At 35.6% G+C, this 21,579-nt stretch overlaps 2 protein-coding genes across 2 annotated transcripts in view; one reads left to right on the forward strand and one right to left on the reverse strand.

The window, feature by feature from the left end:
• Nucleotides 1-3,503, forward strand: part of LOC111344853 (transmembrane 9 superfamily member 1) — a 12,855-nt gene extending 9,352 nt beyond the window's left edge. Inside the window, exons 15-18 of the mRNA XM_088748723.1 lie at nt 774-885; nt 1,304-1,354; nt 2,338-2,529; nt 3,160-3,503. Coding sequence (XP_088604849.1) covers nt 774-885; nt 1,304-1,354; nt 2,338-2,529; nt 3,160-3,361 — 557 coding nt within the window. The 3' untranslated portion in view covers nt 3,362-3,503. The remainder of the gene's footprint in view (nt 1-773; nt 886-1,303; nt 1,355-2,337; nt 2,530-3,159) is intronic.
• A 4,764-nt stretch (nt 3,504-8,267) lies between these two features.
• Nucleotides 8,268-21,579, reverse strand: part of LOC111346684 (uncharacterized) — a 41,144-nt gene continuing 27,832 nt past the window's right edge. The window contains exons 8-22 of the mRNA XM_088749582.1: nt 21,306-21,377; nt 20,708-20,779; nt 20,364-20,435; nt 19,942-20,013; nt 18,601-18,675; nt 17,381-18,377; nt 17,082-17,163; nt 16,562-16,624; nt 16,341-16,421; nt 15,650-15,694; nt 14,007-14,057; nt 12,867-12,938; nt 10,152-10,202; nt 9,631-9,682; nt 8,268-8,686 (exon numbers count right to left, since the gene is read on the reverse strand). Coding sequence (XP_088605708.1) covers nt 9,651-9,682; nt 10,152-10,202; nt 12,867-12,938; nt 14,007-14,057; nt 15,650-15,694; nt 16,341-16,421; nt 16,562-16,624; nt 17,082-17,163; nt 17,381-18,377; nt 18,601-18,675; nt 19,942-20,013; nt 20,364-20,435; nt 20,708-20,779; nt 21,306-21,377 — 1,837 coding nt within the window. The 3' untranslated portion in view covers nt 8,268-8,686; nt 9,631-9,650. The remainder of the gene's footprint in view (nt 8,687-9,630; nt 9,683-10,151; nt 10,203-12,866; nt 12,939-14,006; nt 14,058-15,649; nt 15,695-16,340; nt 16,422-16,561; nt 16,625-17,081; nt 17,164-17,380; nt 18,378-18,600; nt 18,676-19,941; nt 20,014-20,363; nt 20,436-20,707; nt 20,780-21,305; nt 21,378-21,579) is intronic.

Here is a 21,579-nt window from a genome sequence, read left to right on the forward strand (position 1 = left end):
AAAAAAAACCACAACCACAGCGTGACGAGCCATCAAAGATTTAATATTTGTATCAGATCAAGACTACTATTTTACTGCTTTGTCCAGCTGAAGTAGCCAGTGCTTCAGAAATGGGTGGCTTGCAAGTATACCAGCCACTGGAGAACTTTGCTCTTGCCCCTTATTCTCCCTCTTTGTAGTATGAACCTCCCTTTTTCCCTTTATTCTTCCATTTATCCCCTTTCCCCCTTTTAAACCTTTTTTTCTCTCTCTTTCTTACCCCATTCCCCTTTCATTTCCCTAAATTAGCCTTTTCTACCCCTCTCTTTCCCTTGCTTGAGTATGATTTCTGATCAATTTCCTTGTCTTAAAGTGCCTATTTTGAAATTAATGTCTAGAACAGGAACTAAAGAGGCTTTGTTTCAAGTCTTGGTCACACAGCTTATATATAGCCAACCATAGACTTATTGTCTTTATTGCTGTTTAGAATTGTTTCCAGTGGAAATTGTGATTGTGACTCATTTGATCAAAGTGTCCCACAGGGCACCTTTCCAACAATGACTTGACTGTCAATAACTAAGGTCGTACTTTTCCCACATCAAAACAGTTCAACTGACTGCCAAGTCTGATGACAGCTTATCCCTTTGACAATCATACTTTTATGGAAGAAGAGTAAAATTGAAAAAAAAAATGTATCAGTGAGCAATATTTTATTTTAACAGTATTACCCAATGTGTTATATAATAATTACATGTACATAGAAATGTTCCATGTTTGATTTGCTTTTCTTAAAGTTGGGTTTCCATTAACCATCCTGGGTGGAATATTTGGCAAGAACTGGGCTGGAAGCTTTAATGCCCCATGCAGAACTAAGAACATTCCCAGAGAGATTCCTCCCATACCATGGTAACAATCAGTTATTCTTAATACCTTTGAGTATTCTAATAAGATCATTTCCCTTAGCTTGCTAATCCCTAATTGTGAATGTCAACCAAAGTGGAATCATCAAGAACTGGTACCATCGTACTTACCCATATCTGCTCTTTCTTACAGTTTTCACATCAGTTTTCTTTGTCTAAGAATTCTTGGGAGCTCACAGACTAACTTTGCTTCAATTATTTTTCTGGTGCAGCATTTTGTTAGACTTCAGTTTACCTTAAGTATTCAACAAAAAATAGTGATATTTCATTGTTACTTTGTATAATCCTCTTTTACATTTGTTTTGATTTTTGCTCCTTTCATAGAAATGGATTATACACTCAAGTAGTAGTGTTTTTGATTAAATAATTATATTATCTGACCTCTCATTTATCATATCTTCTAGGTATCGTAGCACCTTGGTGAGGATGGTTGTTGGAGGTTTTCTACCATTCAGGTTTGTTTATTTTCTTGCTTGTTTGCAAATATTTATGAACAATAGAAGGTTCTGTAGTAAAATAATGTTATATTCAAAATGTGATTTGCATGTTCAGTAGAGCGCGTAGTAAAGAATTAGAATTAATTATCATAATTTTGAATTCACCTCGATTACGCGCGGCGGGAAAATTAGGTCAGGTGACTTATAATTTAAAAGGAACAATTTATGCTGTAACAACATTTGAAGCTGGTCATCAACGGTCGTAAACGCAAGCATCAAGATAAAGCATTGAGATAGCGAATCAAGGGATCCAACCACTCAGAAACACAAAAAATTACGAAACCGTTTGTCGCTTCGACTAAGAATATTGTAAATGATAATGTATCCCAAAATTATTTAATTTTCAGTTGACTACAACGTAACCACCGATGTAACGAGCCATGCTCACTCTAGTATAAATAAAACCAGACAACGTTGATCCCTGGTGGGCTAATCTTCAAAATAAGTAGCGCCGTCAACCATAGGAGCAAATCAAAATGATTTACCCTAGAATCTGTGCTGGGTTTGGCCTAAAGGCCTATGAGCATAATTGTCTTCTATAAAGAATTGGCAATATTTTAAGATCAGCTGGATTTGATTGGGCATAAAAGTCAGTGTACCTTATAACATACAGTATCACTTCTATATTTACTTTGGCTTTAGGTTCTTCAGAATTTGCATAATAGTTTCTCTTAGTAACAGGAATTTTATGATCAAAAAAAGTCAAGTAAAAGAAAATCACATTTAATGCATTTCAATATGTGAATAACATATACAAATCAAAAACCAAGTATTTGTTGGATGAATATTGCATGCAAGCAAATTTTCTACTGCATGCATACATTGAACCAGCTACATACCCATGAAGGGCAGGTAATTCCCTCATATCACACACTGGTGAGAGGGACCATCCCTGATTCATCATGAATGTTATATTATTATTTTGGAATCTTGCATTGCAGTGCAATCTCTGTGGAGCTGTACTACATTTTTGCCACACTGTGGGGACGTGAACAGTACACCTTATATGGAATCCTTTTCATAGTCTTTGTTATCCTTCTGAACGTCACAGCTTGTATCTCCATTGCTCTGACATACTTTCAGCTTTCTAGTGAAGACTACCGGTGGTGGTGGCGTTCACTTATGTGTGGAGGGTGAGGATGATTTTAATGTTGTATAATTTAAGAACACTTTTGCAGGTACATGTACTGTTAGTAGTACTTTTGACCACTAGCTCAGAGCTAGAACACAGTGAAAGGTATAATAACAAGCCATGCCAGTCCTTTCCCCACCCCCCACACACACACACACGCACATGCACACACATGTAAACGCACACCCATACACGCACACCCACACCCACCCATCATCCCTAGCAAGACTAAATATGCTCAAAGGTTTTTATGCTGAATATGACATGCACTGCTTCCAGTGCTTAAAATAAAGGGTAAATGGTTTGGGAAGCATAAGTTTCAGAAGTAAGTATGAGAATGAAGAAATTTAGGAGCCAAGATATAGCAGGCATAAAAATTATCATATTCCAGACTCTATTTTTTGAAGAGTTCTTTCAAAACAGCCCATATAAGTTCTGTGTGAATAATGGTGACTTGTGTTGCCCTGAAAATGATCAAAAGATACATGTAATTGAAAACTTTCAAGTGTTTTTATTTTATGTTTAGTATTTAACTTTTTGTTATGTGTTTTTTTTCTTTTTTTGAGTTATTAATCTAAATTTTCTCTGTGAGTCAGACTATTCTTTAGCTTCCTTTACTTGTCTGTTTCAGGTCCACATCTATTTTTGTGTTTGGTTATGCTATGTTTTACTACTACAAGAGATCCAACATGTCTGGAATGCTACAGTCAGTACAGTTTTTTGGATACACACTGCTGACATGCTATGTGTTCTTCCTGATGCTCAGCACAGTGGCTTTCTATGCCTCCTTAAAGTTTATAAGATACATTTATGTCAACCTGAAGATGGACTAACTTAGATCAAACCAAGGATGGAAAGTTGGGACAATTTTTACACTGCCCAATACACAAGTTGTTTGAAGTATAAGTATAATTAATCTTAACTTTATTGGATAAGTGCACCAAAGGGTTAATGGGTCATTTTTGATCTGTGCAAGCATGCAGTACTTATCTTACAGCTATTCAACGTTGTGAGGTGTAGATTAACCTTTTGGCTCCCACAGACTGGGAGAAAACTCTCCCCTAGCTGTACCGGTGGACTGTAAATTTCTCTGTAGTTTACAATTGGGAATTTGGTGTTTATCAAGGCCGTATTTCCATAGTTGATGTTCGTCTTTATTTGCAAAGAGTCATCATGCCTGGGAGGGAAAGTAGTAAGAGCAGAAACATGGTAGTGCTGTAATATTATAATGTCCTGTTGTATTTATCAGTGGTCAAAGATGACTGGCTAAACCAATTCACTTGTTGGTCGAGTTACAAGTAGTCACCAAACTAGATCTATATGTCAACTTCTGAATTTTTTTCTCCTTTGCTCCAGTGGATTTTTGACAAAAGACAAAAAGGGAAATCTCTTAATTTATTTTGAAACCACCCAGCCCGACCTGGCCAGGCCTGAGTTGTGGAAAACACCTCTTACCAAGGAGCAACTCCCCGCTTTTGGCTTCAGTATGCAAACAGAGTACAAGGGTCAAATGAACACCTTGAAGGTGTTCATTTGGGGTGGAAGGTGGACAAGAAATAATTAATAGTTGAAACACCATATCAAATATTTTATTTATGTTAGGGAACATTTTTCAGTCACCCACGTCTTCTGCACCGATACAACGAGAATTAAATGCTACTTGATTCGTGTCAAAGGATATGTGGATGATGCTCTGACTGTTAAGTTAATTTACATTAAGTGGTATAATTATAGTTTATAGTACATGTGTATTATTGTACAATATTTGGTTGATTATTTTATAACCTGGCAGGCATCAAAAATGAGGCTTATAATTCATGCTATTTAACAATTTTATCATAAGTTTGGGATTTCTGGTGGGTATTGTTTTTTTTTTTTTTTTTTTACTGCGTGGTGTCTATCAATTTTCACGTATATGAATCAAAAGCAACAAATATACTTTTTTGGCTATCATTCTAATAATCGTTCAAAATTTAACTTAGAGAAATGTTCATGTTTTTTTTTAATTTTTTTTGTGACGTCACTCTTAGGCTACTCACTCTTCTCACTAGCCATCACAGATACTACAATAAACTAGACTACACACGCGTTTTCATCGGTTCTTAATCGTGATCTATTGGAGAGGAGACGCCGAGACTACGTCACCGAGAACAACATAATGTTCCATCCTTACTATATTAAAAAGAAATGGCGAGTAGCGAAGCAAATCAAACTGCAGTGTTGTTTATACAACCCTGGTAGATTTATACTAACAGATATGTCTGATGAGTCTATGTTCCTTAACCTAAATGATAAGATCTTTTTTACCGTGTTCACACCATGATTTCTCTGCTCACTTGATACGGATTTAACCTATATAATGCAAGGAATGCTTAGGTAGGGGTAACAAAATTATTATTATTAGTACTTAGTTCAATTGTCATTAAGGATTTAATCAATCAATGGCTAAGGTATCAGAGAGTACAGCTTATTTTAATGCCACCAGAGTTCCTACAGCTCCATAGACAATCAAAATAAAATCTTTAACAGAACCCTTATTGACTGTGTAATTTGGCTTAAGTTGCTGTAGATTAAATTCGGTTTACAGTTATAATTACAATTCATTATAAATCATTGCTTAAATGAGGTGCCTGGGTCATCTAAGGATTTCTGCTGTGTCCAGCCAGACCTTGAATGAAGTTCTATTCCCATGAGTGATGTGGCAAATTCCCACACTTCAGCCACAAGCCCGAGTTCCAGCATAGTTAATAGAGGAAACCTCTATTAACTATGGTTCCAGGCATTCATCTATACTTGCTAAAGCAACAGAGAGGAAAGGAAGCGGAGTGTGAAGGTGCAACTTATGAAAAAAAAGATAAAATAAAATAAACGCTACAAATCCACTTGGGATTGCTGAGAAACAGTTACCAAAGTGCTTGTAAATTTAGAGATGGTAGCTGTAATGAAGTTGTTACGTCTCTTATTAGCCCTTATTCACTGTACTCATCACGGACCGCAAAGGTGGCTCATGAGCTAAATTAATTACGGCGGCTTAGGTGAAGCACAGTTGCAATCATCTAATCAATAAGGCCAATGTTTTCGTATGTGACTTAACCAACAGCCACGTTTTAACAACCCCATTGCTTCAATTTGACGAGGGGGACAAGACACAGCCTTGCACCTGCCTCGCACTTACTTCCACTCGCCAGAAAAGCACCGAAAAGGGTAACATCTTTCAGATAACTTCTAGTTAATTACAATTGATGAAAATCAAAGGTTCGGCTTCACTTGGAATTCTAGGCCGTCTATCTGCCCCTTCCCATTAAGGTTGGGAGATAAAGAAAACCACTCTGCACGGTTTATTCGCCACGAACAGCATTGTGACGCATTATCCACCCTGTAGGTAAAGCCCAAGAGAGACATGGATAAAATGAAGATGAACTCAAGCATAAGGTCTAAAAGGTGTTTTATTTGAGGCTCTGGTTCACAGTAAACACGACTCCCCCATTCAAAACTTCGTACAGACTTGGTACAATTTTCGTAACTCCGCCATTTCCCTCTCAAAGCCATTGTCAAGTTGAAGATATTCTTAATTACTGTAAAAGCCATTTCGATGATCGCGTTTGTGCAAAGTTAGCTTGAATAGCACAAACAACAATGAACTAGAGTTCTCGATATAAGTTTAAAAAATCTCCAAATGAACTACAAAATTAGACATTAAAACTCCACCAAATATCTAAGTTAGCGGTATTCTTAGACCTTTTTCTTGTAGCTTTTTTTCGTTTTTTGAGTGAAATATCAATAACGTAAAAGTAACATTAATGGACGTCACTGTAACTGCTTATGACTATAATACTCGCAAAAGAGTTATAAATCTTCTAATAAACGAGCTATTTAGATTAACACTATATACTACAAAACTCTAATAAGCGATGTCTTAACCTGCATATTTTCCTTTTTTTTTCCTTTTGTCATACTTTCATCGATGTTATTCATTATTCTATTTTTAGTAGAGATAACAATGAAATTTAACAAATCGAAAGGTAGTAGGAGTGCAAAATACTCGCAAGCGAGTTGCATTGTGCATTTAAACCATTCATATTTTTGTTGCATGACTAAATATCTTATAACTGACAGGTCATTCGTTACCCAAACTTTAATTAAGCTGTTTGGTGAATCTGCACTCATGATAAAACGTCTGAATCACTATAATGCTCGCTAACCAATTATAAAAGATTCTAAAAACTAACTATTTAGATCATCATTACACTGCCAAATCTCAAATGACTGACATCCTATTCCTCATTTTTTTTCTTTCTTTTGTTATGTTTTTACCTCTTTTCGCTAGAGATTCAAATGATATTGAGCGACTCGTTACATACGGATATGAGCCATTTAGATTGATGTGATGCCAAATATCTTACCACTGAACTCTTAACCTTTAAAATGTCTTAGTCCTCGATATAATCTGCAGCCCCAAATAACGATCGCCCTAACTTCGGACCCACTCGCCTATTGTGCTCGCGATCGAGTTTAAAAACGCCAAGAAGTATACCACCAAATATTTATCAAAACTATAAATAACTATAATAACTACCTATAAAGTATTAAAAACTACCACTAAACTATAAACATTACCAATAAACTATAAAACTACCATAAACTATAAAAACTACCGATAAACAAAAACTAAAGAACTATAAAATACTACCGATGAACAATAAAAACTAACAATTAACTATACAAACTAAAGATAAACTATAAGAGCTATTAATAAAATATCATAAACTAGGAATAACGTATAAAAACTACAGCTAAACTGTAAAAACTACCAATAAACAATATAAAGTACTAGTAAACTATAAAAACTACGACTAAACTAAAAATTGCAACTAAACTATATTGACCACGATTAACTATAAAAAAATTGTAACTAGAGTATATAGACCACGATAAACTATAAAAAATTACGATTAAGCCATAAAAAATATGAATAAACTATGTAGACTACAATTAAATCATAGACTGGGAATAAACTATAAAGACCGCGATTAATATATACAAACTACGACTAAGCTATGCAAAATGCTACTAAGCTATAAAATCTACGACGAAACTACAAAAATTACGAACAAACTATGAGAACTACAACTGACCTATAACAAAATACAGAATATGAAAACTACGAATATACTACAGAGACTGTGAATAGATTGTAGAAACTACGAAGAAACTACAGAAATGACGAATAAATTTTTAAAAAACTACGAATAAACTAAAAAAACTACGAATAAACTATGTAGACTACGAAAAACTGTAAAAACCACGACTAAACTGAAAAAATACGAATAAAGTATAAAAACTACTAATTAATTATGTAGACTACGTGTAGACTATGAAATCTACGAATAAACTATAAGAACTATTACTAGACTACATAAACTACGACTAAACTATAAAAAATACTAGCTATGAAAACTGCAAATAAACTATATAGACTACAGTTAAGCTATAAAGACCACGAATAAACTATAAAAACTACGAATAAACTATAAAAACTACAACTAAACTGAAAACACTATGAATAAGCTATAAAAATTATGACTTAACAATTAAATACAACTAGTGAACTCTAAAAACTACAAATAAAGCATTGACTACGAATAAACTATATAGACTACAAATTAAGTATTAAAACTACAAATACACTAGAAAAACTAGGAAATATAAAAAAAACGAGGAAACTAAGAAAGCTACGAATAAACTCTAAATAACCATAATTGGCTATGAAAACTGCAGTATGTGGAAATGTGCCAAAAGAAACAGAATTTAAATTTCAGCTTATTATATATGTCATAATCGACAAAAAAAGAAAGGCCGAAATAACACAAAAACGAAGAAAGAATTGCCATTACACTCTTATTAATCATAGCTCAAGATATTCTACGCTAATTTCACCTTGTTCGTATACAAAGAAGAGCTCAGACAACATGTTAGCTAAATAAATAATTAAAGGTGAAAAAACGAAAATTATGTTTTGCTTACTACGCCACAGATAGTATACTTATTGATTACTAGGATGACTCTGTTCTATCTATTAAATTATTCAACTTTTTTTCTGTCTTTTCAGAGCTCCAGAATTCTTTACTAGTGGTATATATCTGGCCCTTGGACGCTATCTGGGGCAAAGAGAAAGAATACACTGGTTAAAAATTGCATGGTCAAGTGGACAGGCAGACAGGCCGTCTATTAGATAGACAGGCAGATAGTTAAGCTGACAGTTAGGCAGATATAAGGGTCTCAGTGGGGTGATGGCTTTTACGGCTAACGGTGAACATTTTGGCCAGTTTTTATGCCTAATAGCCAGCGGTTCACCTTATTGAAACCTTTGGATATAAAGTATATTTACATTGTTGTTACAATATTTTTTTTTAAGATAAACTTTTTTTATGACTAACGGTTAAAAGTTGTCAATTTTTACGCCTAATGACCAATGGTTCACACCATCGAGACCCCTCGATATGAAGTCGAGAATACTCGTGCAGCCTGCTGGTTACCCAGAAGCCTTTTTGATCAGACGTTTTTCAAATCATGCAATACCAAACTGAGAGAATGAATTGATCAGTTTGAAGAAATGTTGTTAGTCTCACAGGCAACACTGACTCGGATGCATGTAAAAAAAGATGCCAGGTGACTTCGAAAAAATACAAGCAGCACATCATAACTAGAAACCATCACACTTCCTTCAGCATTTGTCGCCAAACGAAGCTTTAATCATTACAGACATTGCAGACGCAGTGAAATATCGATTATGAAATTAATTTGAGTACCAGGAAGTTAAAAAACTATTTAAAAGTTACACTGTTTTACTTAAAAAAAAGTCAGTTCAGATTCAGATTATAGAGAGGTTCATGAACTGAGGGTTTTAGTAATCAAAAATCCACTCTTTATGCATGGAAACGTCCATGCATTGGAGCAGAACTTGAACAGATTTTCATCCGGCATCTCAAATATAAAACTAACCCCATAAGCTTTATGATATAAATAAAAACACAACTTCCTCGTGAGGCTTTCTTTTATCGCATCCCTCCATTCAGTAGTTAAAACAAACATAAACATTTACCTTGGTTCAAAAACAGAGAATTAAAGCCTGGTATCAAACACCTCTTCTTTCCCTGGATGGAAAGCGAAAAGAGACAGAAGTATGAATTATAAAAGTTACCCTAGTCTGAATGTATTGTTGCAAGAGATTATAAACTGATTACCGCTAACACAGTTGTAGCTGGTCTGTATTTAAATGTTTTGAAAATTGAGGTACACAACAAAAAGATGAACCACAAGGTGGCAATGTTCTCCGTATGGCTGAGCAAATATCTGTATCGTTAAAAATGCTTCGAAAAGTGAGACAGCTCCACATTATAAATGGCAGTATTTTAAGAAAGGTTTTCACCCTCCATTTCAAGAAATTATAATAATACTCAAGTGTTCATCTTATCTCTGAGTGTGGTCACTTCTGATATGGATCTGAAAACTTCAATGCTTCTTTAAGCAACAAGGTGGAGCGATTATGCATCCGGCATCTAATGAAGCATTGTGTGGACCACTTTTACTTTATGTGGGCTAATTAATTATAAGGAATGTTACCTTTCTCTGCGACGTCCATGTCAGGCTCAGGCGCTTTTTCTTGCACTTCAACTTTAGAAATAATGCATTTGAAAAAAGTTACTTTCAATTGGTACTTGATCTTTCAATCTATTCTCTACTTAAATGTTTTAAAAAACAGTAGTCCTTAACCAGTTTTCAACTAGAATTTGTCCAGCGACTAACAATTTAAAAGAAATGCTTCAAGAACTCATAAAATGCCTTAATATCTTTAATAACTAATCAAAACCACGTACTTTTGTCACCAGGCACTGGGATCTCTTCGCTTTCCACTTGCTCCTCAGATTCACCAGCTGAGTTAAAGCATAGTTATTAATCACAAAGAAATCCATAATTACAGTCATTTTTCCTATGTAGGCTGACAAAAATGCCATCACATATTTAAATAAAATGATCTGTAGACTAAACCCGGCCCATGGTGTGCTATAAAGCAAGAAAATTGACCCAAGGTACCCGTTAATATCATAAGACATGTTGAACAATGTAATCAAATGAGCAGCCTCTAAAAGCAATTTATTGTTTCTACCTTCATCAGTTGCCTTTTTGAGTTCAGGCTTACTTTCTCCTTCTTGACCCGTAGAAGAACGATTTAGAAAGAAATTGTACTTATCTAGTTATGTTCATTTGAATACTTGCAATATTGCAAAGTGATCGAGATTTCTGGGCGAGTCACTAGGGACAGCACATAGCCTGAGTATCCGATATTGCTGAGATAGCACCTTAACACTCTGAGTGACCAATCAAGAACCACACTCTCTCCTTTACCTTGATCACTAGACACTGGAATCTGTTCACTCTCCACCTGCTCCTTAGCTCCACCAGCTTCGTGACAACAAAGTTGTTAATTAGAATGAAATATGGATACCTTTAAGGTTATGAATGAGATTTCATTGAGAATTACAACCCCAGTCACTGCATAGGCTAGAATAAGCCGTCAAATAGATACATGAGTCTTGATAAAAAAAAAAACTATCTAGCCAACTGCCTGCTATCAAGTTAGAAAACTGGCCCAGCTAGCTGTTATTTTCATAAACAGTTTGCCCTATATGTGTAAATAAATGCAACGTATGTTGGACAATATAAAGTTACTGAAAAGCAGTTCACTCTTATTACCTTCCTTTGTTGACTCTGTTGGCTCAGACTTACTTTCTCCTTCTTGACCTACTCAAATAGATTTAGAATAGATTGAATTAATCCAATTATTTAAATTTGATTAAAGTTTTAAGAACTTTCGATCGGTGTGTAGACACTTTTACTTAAATAAGTTGTCAGCTACTACTTTATTTTCATCTATAGCTTCCTAAGAAATTCATTTATTTGAGAAAAAGGACACCAGTACTCGTCGTTTGATTTTGTTTTACTTAAGCGTTTTATATAGTCATTAATCTCGAACTAATTCTTCACTATAAATCATCCCAGTGATAACCAAGGTAAAAGAGATTCTTCAATGACTGATATAGAGCCTTGACATCTTGAGTGACTTATCAAACAGTCTTCTCTTCTTTACCTTTGTCACTAGGCCCTGAAATCTCTTCTCTCTTCACCTGTTCCTGACATTTACCAGCTGTGTAAAAGCAAAGTTTTCGATAAAGTTGTATAGGATTTCATTAAGAATTACAGTCACTATCCCTGCTTAGGCTAACACATTTGTCTTCAGCTAGATACAAGGGTATTAATAGATAGCTCAATCAATTGGGAGAGCGCCGGACTGCTGTGCGGGAGGTTGAGAGTTCAATACCGGCCGGACCAACACTCAGGGTCTTAAAAATTAACTGAGAAGAATATGCTTCCTTTCTTTAACATCAAGAAATGGTTAGATATTCTAGTCTTCTCGGATAGGGACGAATAAATGGAGGTCCCGTCTCCTGCAGGGTTAGGGGTAGGAGACGTTAATTTCCCACGCACGAGATTACTGTGTGATGGATGTCCTCCCCTGGGGTGGGATGGGTGGGTAACAGGACCCCCGTTGATACCAGTGTTTACTACACTGAAGGGGCTATCCTGTATAAATAAAAGATGTCTCTCTGTCTGTTGCAAAGTTGATGAAAAACTTGCTCTGGGGGCAGAAAGAAATGCAACACATGTCAAGCTAATGTACAGTTCCGTTAAATCAATTAATATCTTATACCTTTCTTAGTTTGCTTTTCAAGTTCAGACATACTTTCTCCTTCTTGACCTGCGCCAATAGACTTAAAGCACATAGCTTAAATCCAGTTTTTTAAATCTGACTACTTGCATTTGATGAAGGAATTGTGAATTTTGGATGAAGCACCAGGGACAGCTCATAACCTGAACACTCGAGAGAGTATTAACCAGTCAGATGCGGGCTTTTATCACCTCACGGTCACTTCTGTATTCTTTCTGTAGATCCATTGTGACATTTAATTCAAAGCAAAATGGCACTTTAATAATACTAGGAAATTTTTAACATCACAACGGTCTATCGGTGGTAGACATTTAAACTTACAGGGGTAGTGAATTATTACCTTTTTTTAACTTCTTCTGAAAATGATTTATTTGATAGAATAGCAAACTACTACTCAGTAATTCAATCTTTTGTTTTACTTAAGCGTTTTATCAAAATTATTAATTCTCAACCAAACTCTTCAATATAATTTTTCCGGTAACTGCCCAAGTAAAAGTGAGGCTTCGATAGCCCATAAAGTGGCTCAACTCCTAGAGTGACCAATCAAAAACCATTCTCTCTTCTACCTTTGTCACTGGGCCCTGCAATCTCTTCGCTCTCCACCTGCTCCTTAGATTCACCAGCTTTAAGAAAGCAAAGTTATGATTAGAATAAATGAGTGCCTCGGGTTATGTAAAGGACTTGACTGAGAATTGCTCTCACTGTCACTAAATGAGCTAAAAAATTTCCAGTCAAATAAAGAAATGAAGTGGTCTACATAGCGAATCCATTACTCGTTTGTAGGCAGGCAGACTGCCCCAGTTGGCCAGCTGTCAAGTTCATGAACAACTTGCACTGCGAGCAGGAGTAAATGCAACATTTTTTAAACAATTCTCTCTTTATGTTCAAAAAATCAATTCATTATTTTTACCTTTCCCGGTTGGCTTTTTAGGTATAGGCTTACCTTTTCCTTCTTGAACTGCACAAATAGGTTTTAAAAAGATTGCATTGATAAAAATATACAAATTTGATTACTTGCATTTCATGAAACTGTCAAGAATTCTGGGTGGGGTACCAAGGACACCTCGTAACCTCCATTTCGAGGACTTTTTAACAGTCAGCTTCGAACTTCTATCACTTCTTAAAATCTAAGGGCTTTTAATTTCTGGTCCTGGATTACTGCGATGAGTGCATACCCTTGACCTACATGTAACTGCCCCAGTAACTTTTTCATAGCATTAATAGAAAAAGAACAAGCCGGTGTTTGCTTTCCTTCAGATTTTTTTCATGTCTCTTTGTGTCATTTGAATCAAGGTCCTATCGATGAAACGCTCAATAATTGCAATATCTTTGGAATCTTGTATCAGTAGTTAAAAATTACGGTTACAACTACTGTCCGTCATAATAAAAAAGTTTCTGTTTCTTTCATGCACGTACCTTATCCACCATTTACTTACATTTTTCTTTGTCTGTAGATCCATTATGACATTTATTTGAACGTGAAATAAAAACTTTCGTAGAACTAACTTCCAGCTTTTTTAACCAATTTTCAAACTTTTTAAATTTTCAGCCGGAAAAAAAAGTCGCTGGAAGTTTAAAATATTTTTTCGAAACAAGTTCACAGAAAGGGATGTTTTGGCAAAATAAAAAAAATCGAGTTTTCGTCACTGATTTTCGATTCTCGAAATATCCTGGTGGCTTCTCTTAATTACCTTCTTTTCGTCTTCTTCGACGGTACTGGCTTTCTCCATGGTGAACAGTAACTGCAGCAAGATAAAGAGCACCTTTCATTTGACTAACATGCTAGTTGTTTCGGAAAGGCTCAATAGTTAATTACTCAACTAATTCAATTAATACATATGGGTTATTAACCAAGCGTGAGGTCAAGATGGCTGGATATTGGCCGAGTTCTTTTTTCGAATTTTATGGACCTCGACTTCGTGTCGGTCCATAAAAATGCGAAAAAGAACGAGGTTAATATTCAGCTATCTTGACCATGCTTGGTTAATAAAGGATCTATTATATAGAAAAAGATTTCGCTTTAATAAGAATTATGAATGACTTGTTTACTTCGAAAGAAAGCCAACTTTGTCTTTGGCAGAACAGACATAAGAGGGTCGTTTCTGTTTCCTTTGTTTTGACTATCTTCGGCCACTTTTTGCGTATCCATCGCCGAAATTGTAGGTCTAGTTCTATTTTTTCATGCGCGGAATCAATGCAGGCAACCCTGAGCGGGCAAGATGAGCCCATCTTGCCCGCTCGGGTAGCCAATCCGAACACAGGATTCGCTTCATATTGCCCTTAGGTGCTGCGAGTGATGTGATAAGTGTAGATATAAACATAACTTCTTACTCAAATAATGTAATTTGTTACGATTGATTTGTATTGCGCAAATATCAATCCAGAAAAGTTCATCTGCGAAAATTTAATTTAAATAGACAACATGCCTGAAGAGCCTAAGATTTCACAATATAATTAAACAATTATTTTGCATAAATTCATTTACACTGAAGGTGATCCTTTGAAGGTTTCAATCAAGTGTTGCTCATTTTCTCGGAAAATTAATTTGCGGGCATCTTTGAAATTAACACCTCTAATCGCAAGATTAACATTTCTCTGACAACAACATACTTGTCACTGAGACGTTTTTCAATCGCGATGATCTGTTAGGTTCAGTAAGAGAGGGAGGAAATACGAAGCTACTCTCGCGAATACACTGATTTGATTGTTGGTTATGACGTTAATAATATGGAATACCGATCTTGTCGGTATGATACAAAAAAAAAAAATTATAATAATACAGGCAAGTATTCCGTGCGCCAACTCGGTAGCAACAGCCAATACTTTGGGTGATACAAGGCATTCCTTGATTCATTGTTTTGTGAAGTAGTATATTTTCCTCTAAAAAAAATGAAAATTGAAAAGGTCTTACCTTTCACAGTCTTTTTAGTGGCTGATCGGATGTCAAAACCATCCTCATAATCTGTATCAAGGAACAAGTAGAGTAAACCATGTCATGATGCTTTTGGTTCATGTTTTCTTCTTGAATACATTACAAAACAATTTCATTTTATATTAAGTAGCAGTCATGTATACTCTATTATCTATTGATTTTTGAAATATACAACTAAGTTATCGAGACCAAAAAATAAAAGACCTGAAATACTTCGGTCAAGTTTAACTGTAAGCGTTATATTTGGAACTGGATGCGTGCGAGCGTAAAAAATTGTCCGAAAGCTCTACAAATCACGATGAATTATCTAATTTCTGGATGGATATAAACTTCTTATGTTACACAGCTCATATTCACATCTGCAAGATTGTGAGTTTTATTTCAATTGATAAGTAATAATACCTGAGGAAGATGCACTTTTATCCCCTCTACAGGCTTGTTCCAGCGCTTTCGACATGATAAAGGGATATTTTTAAGTAGAGTTATTTACCATATAATAAAACTGAAAACTCAAAACATAGAATGATTTTTATCAATATATATGTATCATTCATTTACAACAGGCGTATCGTATGTGGGACGAGGGTATCTTTCTCCCATGATACACTGTACAGGTTGCTAAAGGAAAGGGAGGGGCGTCTCACCAGTAGAGGTAGAAAGTTCTTAAGGAAAACTTTCAACAGAATTTTTAAACGTATCTAAAGAAAACAAAGCTAGTTAAACTAGGCGTTCATCTTCCAAAAGTGATAACGCCAAAATTAGTCACTTTTATGTCATGTGGAAAAATCTTTTCAATCTTTGCTCTCTCAAAACGCACATAGAGAACGTACCAGAGCAGAAAAGGAATAACGTGGTTTTTCTCTAGGTACTTCAATTTGAAAGAGCAAATATTCTGGTAGATTTAAAATAGACTAGATATAAATGCCAAGGAAGTCAAGTTGTAAAGTCAGTCATGGCATAACCATCAACATCAGTGCCACGGTTGAAAGTTTTTCGGGTCGAATAATGTCCTTGGTATGTTTCCCATTTAGTAGTTTTACTTCACTATTTACGACGTGCTGTCTGAAAATAAGTGTACAGATGGAGCACTGACCTGGTTGCAGAGCAGGCAATTCAAGGGATTCCACTTCTGGAATATCGTGGTGTTCTATTACTTGCATTTCAATGTGTTCTCCTACGAGGAAAAAAATGAAAGAAAGAAAACCAGGATTACTAATGAACGAAAAACAAGGATGGAAAAGCTGTTACACAAAAAACTTCCGGGGTAGAAAAGGAATATTTCATGTGTAATCACATTAATCAAATATATTTTACCCTCTTCGTTGATAGCGTGTGCATCTTCATTTCCACCCTGTCTCTGGTGATCATTTTCTGCTTCTTCTATGTTATGAAACAACAACAAAATTTTCTTGGTCTTTTTCAAACAGTGAATAAGCCACTGTCAGGCTTTTCCAAATATTTATTAAACAAAAATCATTCTACAAGTCAGATTTGTATTAATCTTACCTTGAAATGGAAGACAGATGTTGATTCCTTTCTATTTTAATGATAATTTAAAAATCTCCGCTCCATTGTTATTAAAAAAGGTTTGACAAATGGCTTCAATTCTCCTTGAACATGGCTTTGATCGATCAGAAATAATTATTTCAACCAGCGAGGCCCCCCCCCCCTCTCCATGGAACCTGCTCTAACCCCATTTCTACGCACACATTTAGAGTCACACTCTTGATTGCTTTTCGTACGCCTCAGGCGTAAAAAATGTGAAATTCGAAGTGTGAAACACCATTACTGTTATTATGGTATTTTATTTTAAAATGGAACATAAAACCGTTACCTTCTTGATTTTGTCCTCTGTTGAAAAAAGATCGAACATTGGACCACAGCTTCCTCAGTTTTGGTTTCAGTATAGCTTGCACCTATACAGAAATTTATGGGATAGTTAGTGTGAGACTTTTGAATAATCTCTATTACATTCAAGTTGGTCTTCATGGTCATAATCAAATCTTTTTCATTTTCGTCTTTCATGTCAGTAGTCACAATTACGAATTAAGTTGCCAGCCTGCTCTGATACAAAAGCAAAATTGAATGTGGCAGTATCTCCAATTCAGAAATAATAAACAATAAATATGTTACCTGTGGAGTAGAAAGAGTGTACAGCAATGGGTTGATAGCTGAATTGATCGGCAGAGCGAACACTGCAATCCACACTGCCAGATCACCAGGGGGATCAAATGTTTTCTCGACGTGAGACTTCATGCCGATAGTAATGATTGGTATCCAACACAGGAAATCGGTCAGAATAATGAAGAAGACTCTTTTGGCAAGTGCCCTTTCTCTTTTGGCCTGTGCACTTTGTGCTCTTGCCCGTATTTCACGAACAGTTCCATGTGTACCGAGCCGTCTGCTAGATGACCATGATTTCAACAAGATGGCAACATAGGCCACCGTAATGAAGATGAAAAGAGAAAAATTTAGAGCGATAAAGATGGAAGTGGAGTATTCCCAGCCTTTTTGTAATTGCGGGGAAAGCTGCAGGGGCAGGCACACTACGTTCTTGCCATAATACCAGTCACCAAAATAGTGCATTCCAGACAAGGGAAGGAATGCCATAACGCCCCCCACCAGCCAGATAACCACGCACATTATACGGGTCTGCTTTGGTGTCATTTTTGCAAAAGTGTAGGGGAACACAATGTTCTTAAGCCTGTCCCATGCAATCAAAGAAATCATCATAACTGACACCTCACTTGAAAAGACAGACATGGCGCCATTGAAATGACAAAACCAGCCAGTGCGCCACTCATAGTCGTGTAGGTAGTATTCGCCTGACCATTGCAGGTCTTTTATACCTATAATAAGAAGGTAAATGCCCATGATGCCGTCTGATATACCCAGATTCACCAACATGATAGACTGGACCACATTGTTATCTGGGAAAAAATACTGCCACCCAACAACAAACAAAGACCCAAACAACGACAGAAGACCGACAAACCAAAGACTTCTCCTTGGAGCAAGGTTACGGAACATGGATTGACAGCTTGCGAAGTTGTCATTGAATGGATATTCGCAATCAGCATCTTCCCTGAAAAGATCGAGGTGGCAGCACATTAGGTTGGTGTCCAAAGTTCTGGAACCGAAAAAGAAATTACTCTTGATTATTACATCGCTGAACATTAATAACAAGCATATGCAAACATAAAATGATGGGAAAGTAAGTGATTTACGATGGGAGTATTAAACGTTAATGAACTGAATGCAAATTAATAATTTTGAACTGATTAATAAGATAGGCTGTTAATTAAAAAAAAAGATGACGTTTAAGGAAATGATTCTTAGGGATCGAGTCTTACACTCTGATAATGTGCGTCAACTGCCTGGTAAAAATTCCTTTGGGTAGCTCAGCCATCAGGTTGTAATGCATAAGCCTGCAGTTTTGAGTAATAGTTAATGAAACATTAAGTCAGTTCATATCGTAATTCGCTTAACAAAATATATTTGACTTATTCCAAAAAGTATATTTCTAAGAATAGAATTTATTTGTTATCATATGACCCGTCCGGCCCAACTCGTGCAATCCCCAAAGAAAACCATAGTGAAGGATGAAAAAGCCGACCGGCACTGGTGTACGTACGCGGCGACATTGTTCACTGTTGTTGCAAAAAACGAGTGACAGCGGTGAACAAACAAGAATAAATAAGTTAAGATTTCCGATGAACTGTGAGTTCCTTGTTCTGACTCGAAAAGGAAATGAAAAGTTTTCATTTGTTTTATGATTTTCCACGCACGCTGGTCTATTGAGTCCTATTTAAGGTGGCTGAACACAGTTTTCGAGCGCGCACAAGCAGTGCAAAAAACAAGCATGCCGTCAATAGAGCGATCATATTATTTACTCAAAACGTACCCGCACTATCTGTGCTATTTTTCTCTATAGTTGACGTAGTGTATTGAGGGCTTTAATCTTTCATTACAAAGATATGTTAGAAAAGGTAACGGTGCAAAGAACCCAGCAATTCTCAGCTTTTTCATCGTTACCAAAAGAAACCAGTTAAATGCAGCGTATGCATTTTAAACAAAGGAAATTCTAGAAAATCAAGTGAACCTTCAACAAGGGATAATCAAAGACCTCTCTGTTAAATTATTAGCAAAATGGTGTTAACTTGTGAGTATCATTACAAGTTGTTCGCATGCAAATCATAAAGAAAATCTAATGACTAGATTTTCTACAAAAAAACAAAACCGATTTTAATCGCCCATTTATATCTATTCATGTCGCCATGGCAACGGCACATACGTCAACTTAACTATCGAAAAAACAAAGTTTGTTTTTAACTTGCTTGCTGCCAGTTTTGGCGACCGAGAGATCAAGGGTTTTAAAGAAAATGGTAAAAGAAACAAAGGTATCAAAAACTGTGTTCAACCACCTTAAGTTAAAACAAACTTTTTAGTATTTTTGAAAACTCAATTAGTCAGAGGTCATGTGATAAAATGCTTATTGACAGAGTGAGGTCGGGCTGGACTGGGAAATAATTGGCTCTCTGGAGCCAAATATTGTTCCTTCCCGCTCGACCGACGGAACTCGTCAATAAGTACCTATTACTGTTCAAATAGACCGTTCAAAAAAAATAAAAATAAAAAAGGAATAGAAAAGTTTTGGTGCCTAGATAAGCATCTGTAATTTGCCGTGAACTTACAAAAATCGCAATTCGTGGGCATAGTTGAAAGTTGTGATGGAAACGTTTTGTATCTTATTGCCGAAGATATCGCTGAAATAAAGAACATAATCACTTACAATTAGTATTTAGACAGTTTCTTACCATTGTCATAAATTTACATGGGATTGCTCAACTATGTCTGTATTTGCATTTGACTAATATCCACACTTGCTTTCTAAAAGTATGTTTAGTGAACAAAAGGCCACATTTGTAGCCTAACAGATATCAATACAATTTACTTTGATGGGTAGGTTATTTTGTACCCATGTCTATTCTACTTCATATTAAAATTTTTAAAATAAAATCTCAGATTTTAAATACTTCTGTTATACTCTTTCCATCGCTTTAAATATCCTAGAATTATGTTTGTTTTTTTTTAATTTGTGATTAACTGTACTCACATGGCTTTGAGGTTTTCGACGCCCTTGAAAATTTTGTCTGGCAAAGCCTCAATTTTGTTTTCTGAGAGATATCTTAAACGGGTGAAAGGAATAAAAGATAAATATCAGCGTACAGTAACATATTGTGATTGCAAGTGGGTGTGGCACATTGTATTTAAGAAATAACGGAGTCATCATTATAATAATACTGTGATTTTGGTTTTATCAACTGAGTTAATAATATAGAATTGCACTCGTAAAGAATTTAAAAGGTGACATTTCGAGCGTTAGCCACTCACCAGAGCTGTACATGGTTTGCGAAACAGATCATCTTACGACAAAGTTTAAACTCTGAGTATACTTACAATTCGGCCAAATTTACTAAGCCCTGGAACTGATCTTCATGAAGCCTCTCAATTTTGTTGTAGTCCATTTTCCTGAATAAAAGAAAATGGAAAGTTTAGACCGGTATACGCAGATGTAGCTGTCGAGTGATATCTTTAACACTGTTTTTTTTTAGTCACGACTGCAGTTCAGGAAAGGCAATGGCAATGCTTTTTCCAATATAATAGCTCCCAATTTTTCTCTCTTTATCTTCAAAGAAAAACATCAGATATAAGTATAATGCTCTCAAGGTTAAGCTCGAAAACTCTCAATTTTATTTCCAAGCGCCTTATGGAAGTCTATTATTTATTTGTTTTGTCTATTATTGAATTTAAAAAAAACTATTTATGATCCATTCCTTTTACAAATTACAAACTTATTGGGGTAGTTTGATCATCCAATACAACAGTATAATATACAACATATGAAAGGAGACAAAAATGTTCGCCTTCTCTAAGTATATTATAATTGGAGTTGTCATAAACTAGGAAGCTGTTGTGTTTACCACATTCTGATATTCTATAGAAAATCATTAAAAAATCATTTTCAATCTTTGATGTCAATAAGAATCTTACTCACAGAAATTCTACCGCTGTAATTTTTCTGAAGATGTGCGGCGGCAGATTTCCAAGTTCATTGTTTGACAAATCCCTAAAAAATTACTACAGTTACAAGGAATTCGCTAACGATAGAGTTACCATCTCAACTGATTCATAGAATAATAATTAAGGCAGTTTTTCGTGAAAATTTTTCCAAAAGTGTCTTATTACTTGTGTAGTGGCTTCCCCTTTTCAGTTTATTTCCCCCAAATCCTTAGGATATATTCCCGGGAAGAAGTCTTATTTTTTAAAAT

Source organism: Stylophora pistillata, chromosome 2 (genome assembly GCF_964205215.1).
Source record: "Stylophora pistillata chromosome 2, jaStyPist1.2, whole genome shotgun sequence".
Lineage (NCBI taxonomy): Eukaryota > Metazoa > Cnidaria > Anthozoa > Scleractinia > Pocilloporidae > Stylophora > Stylophora pistillata.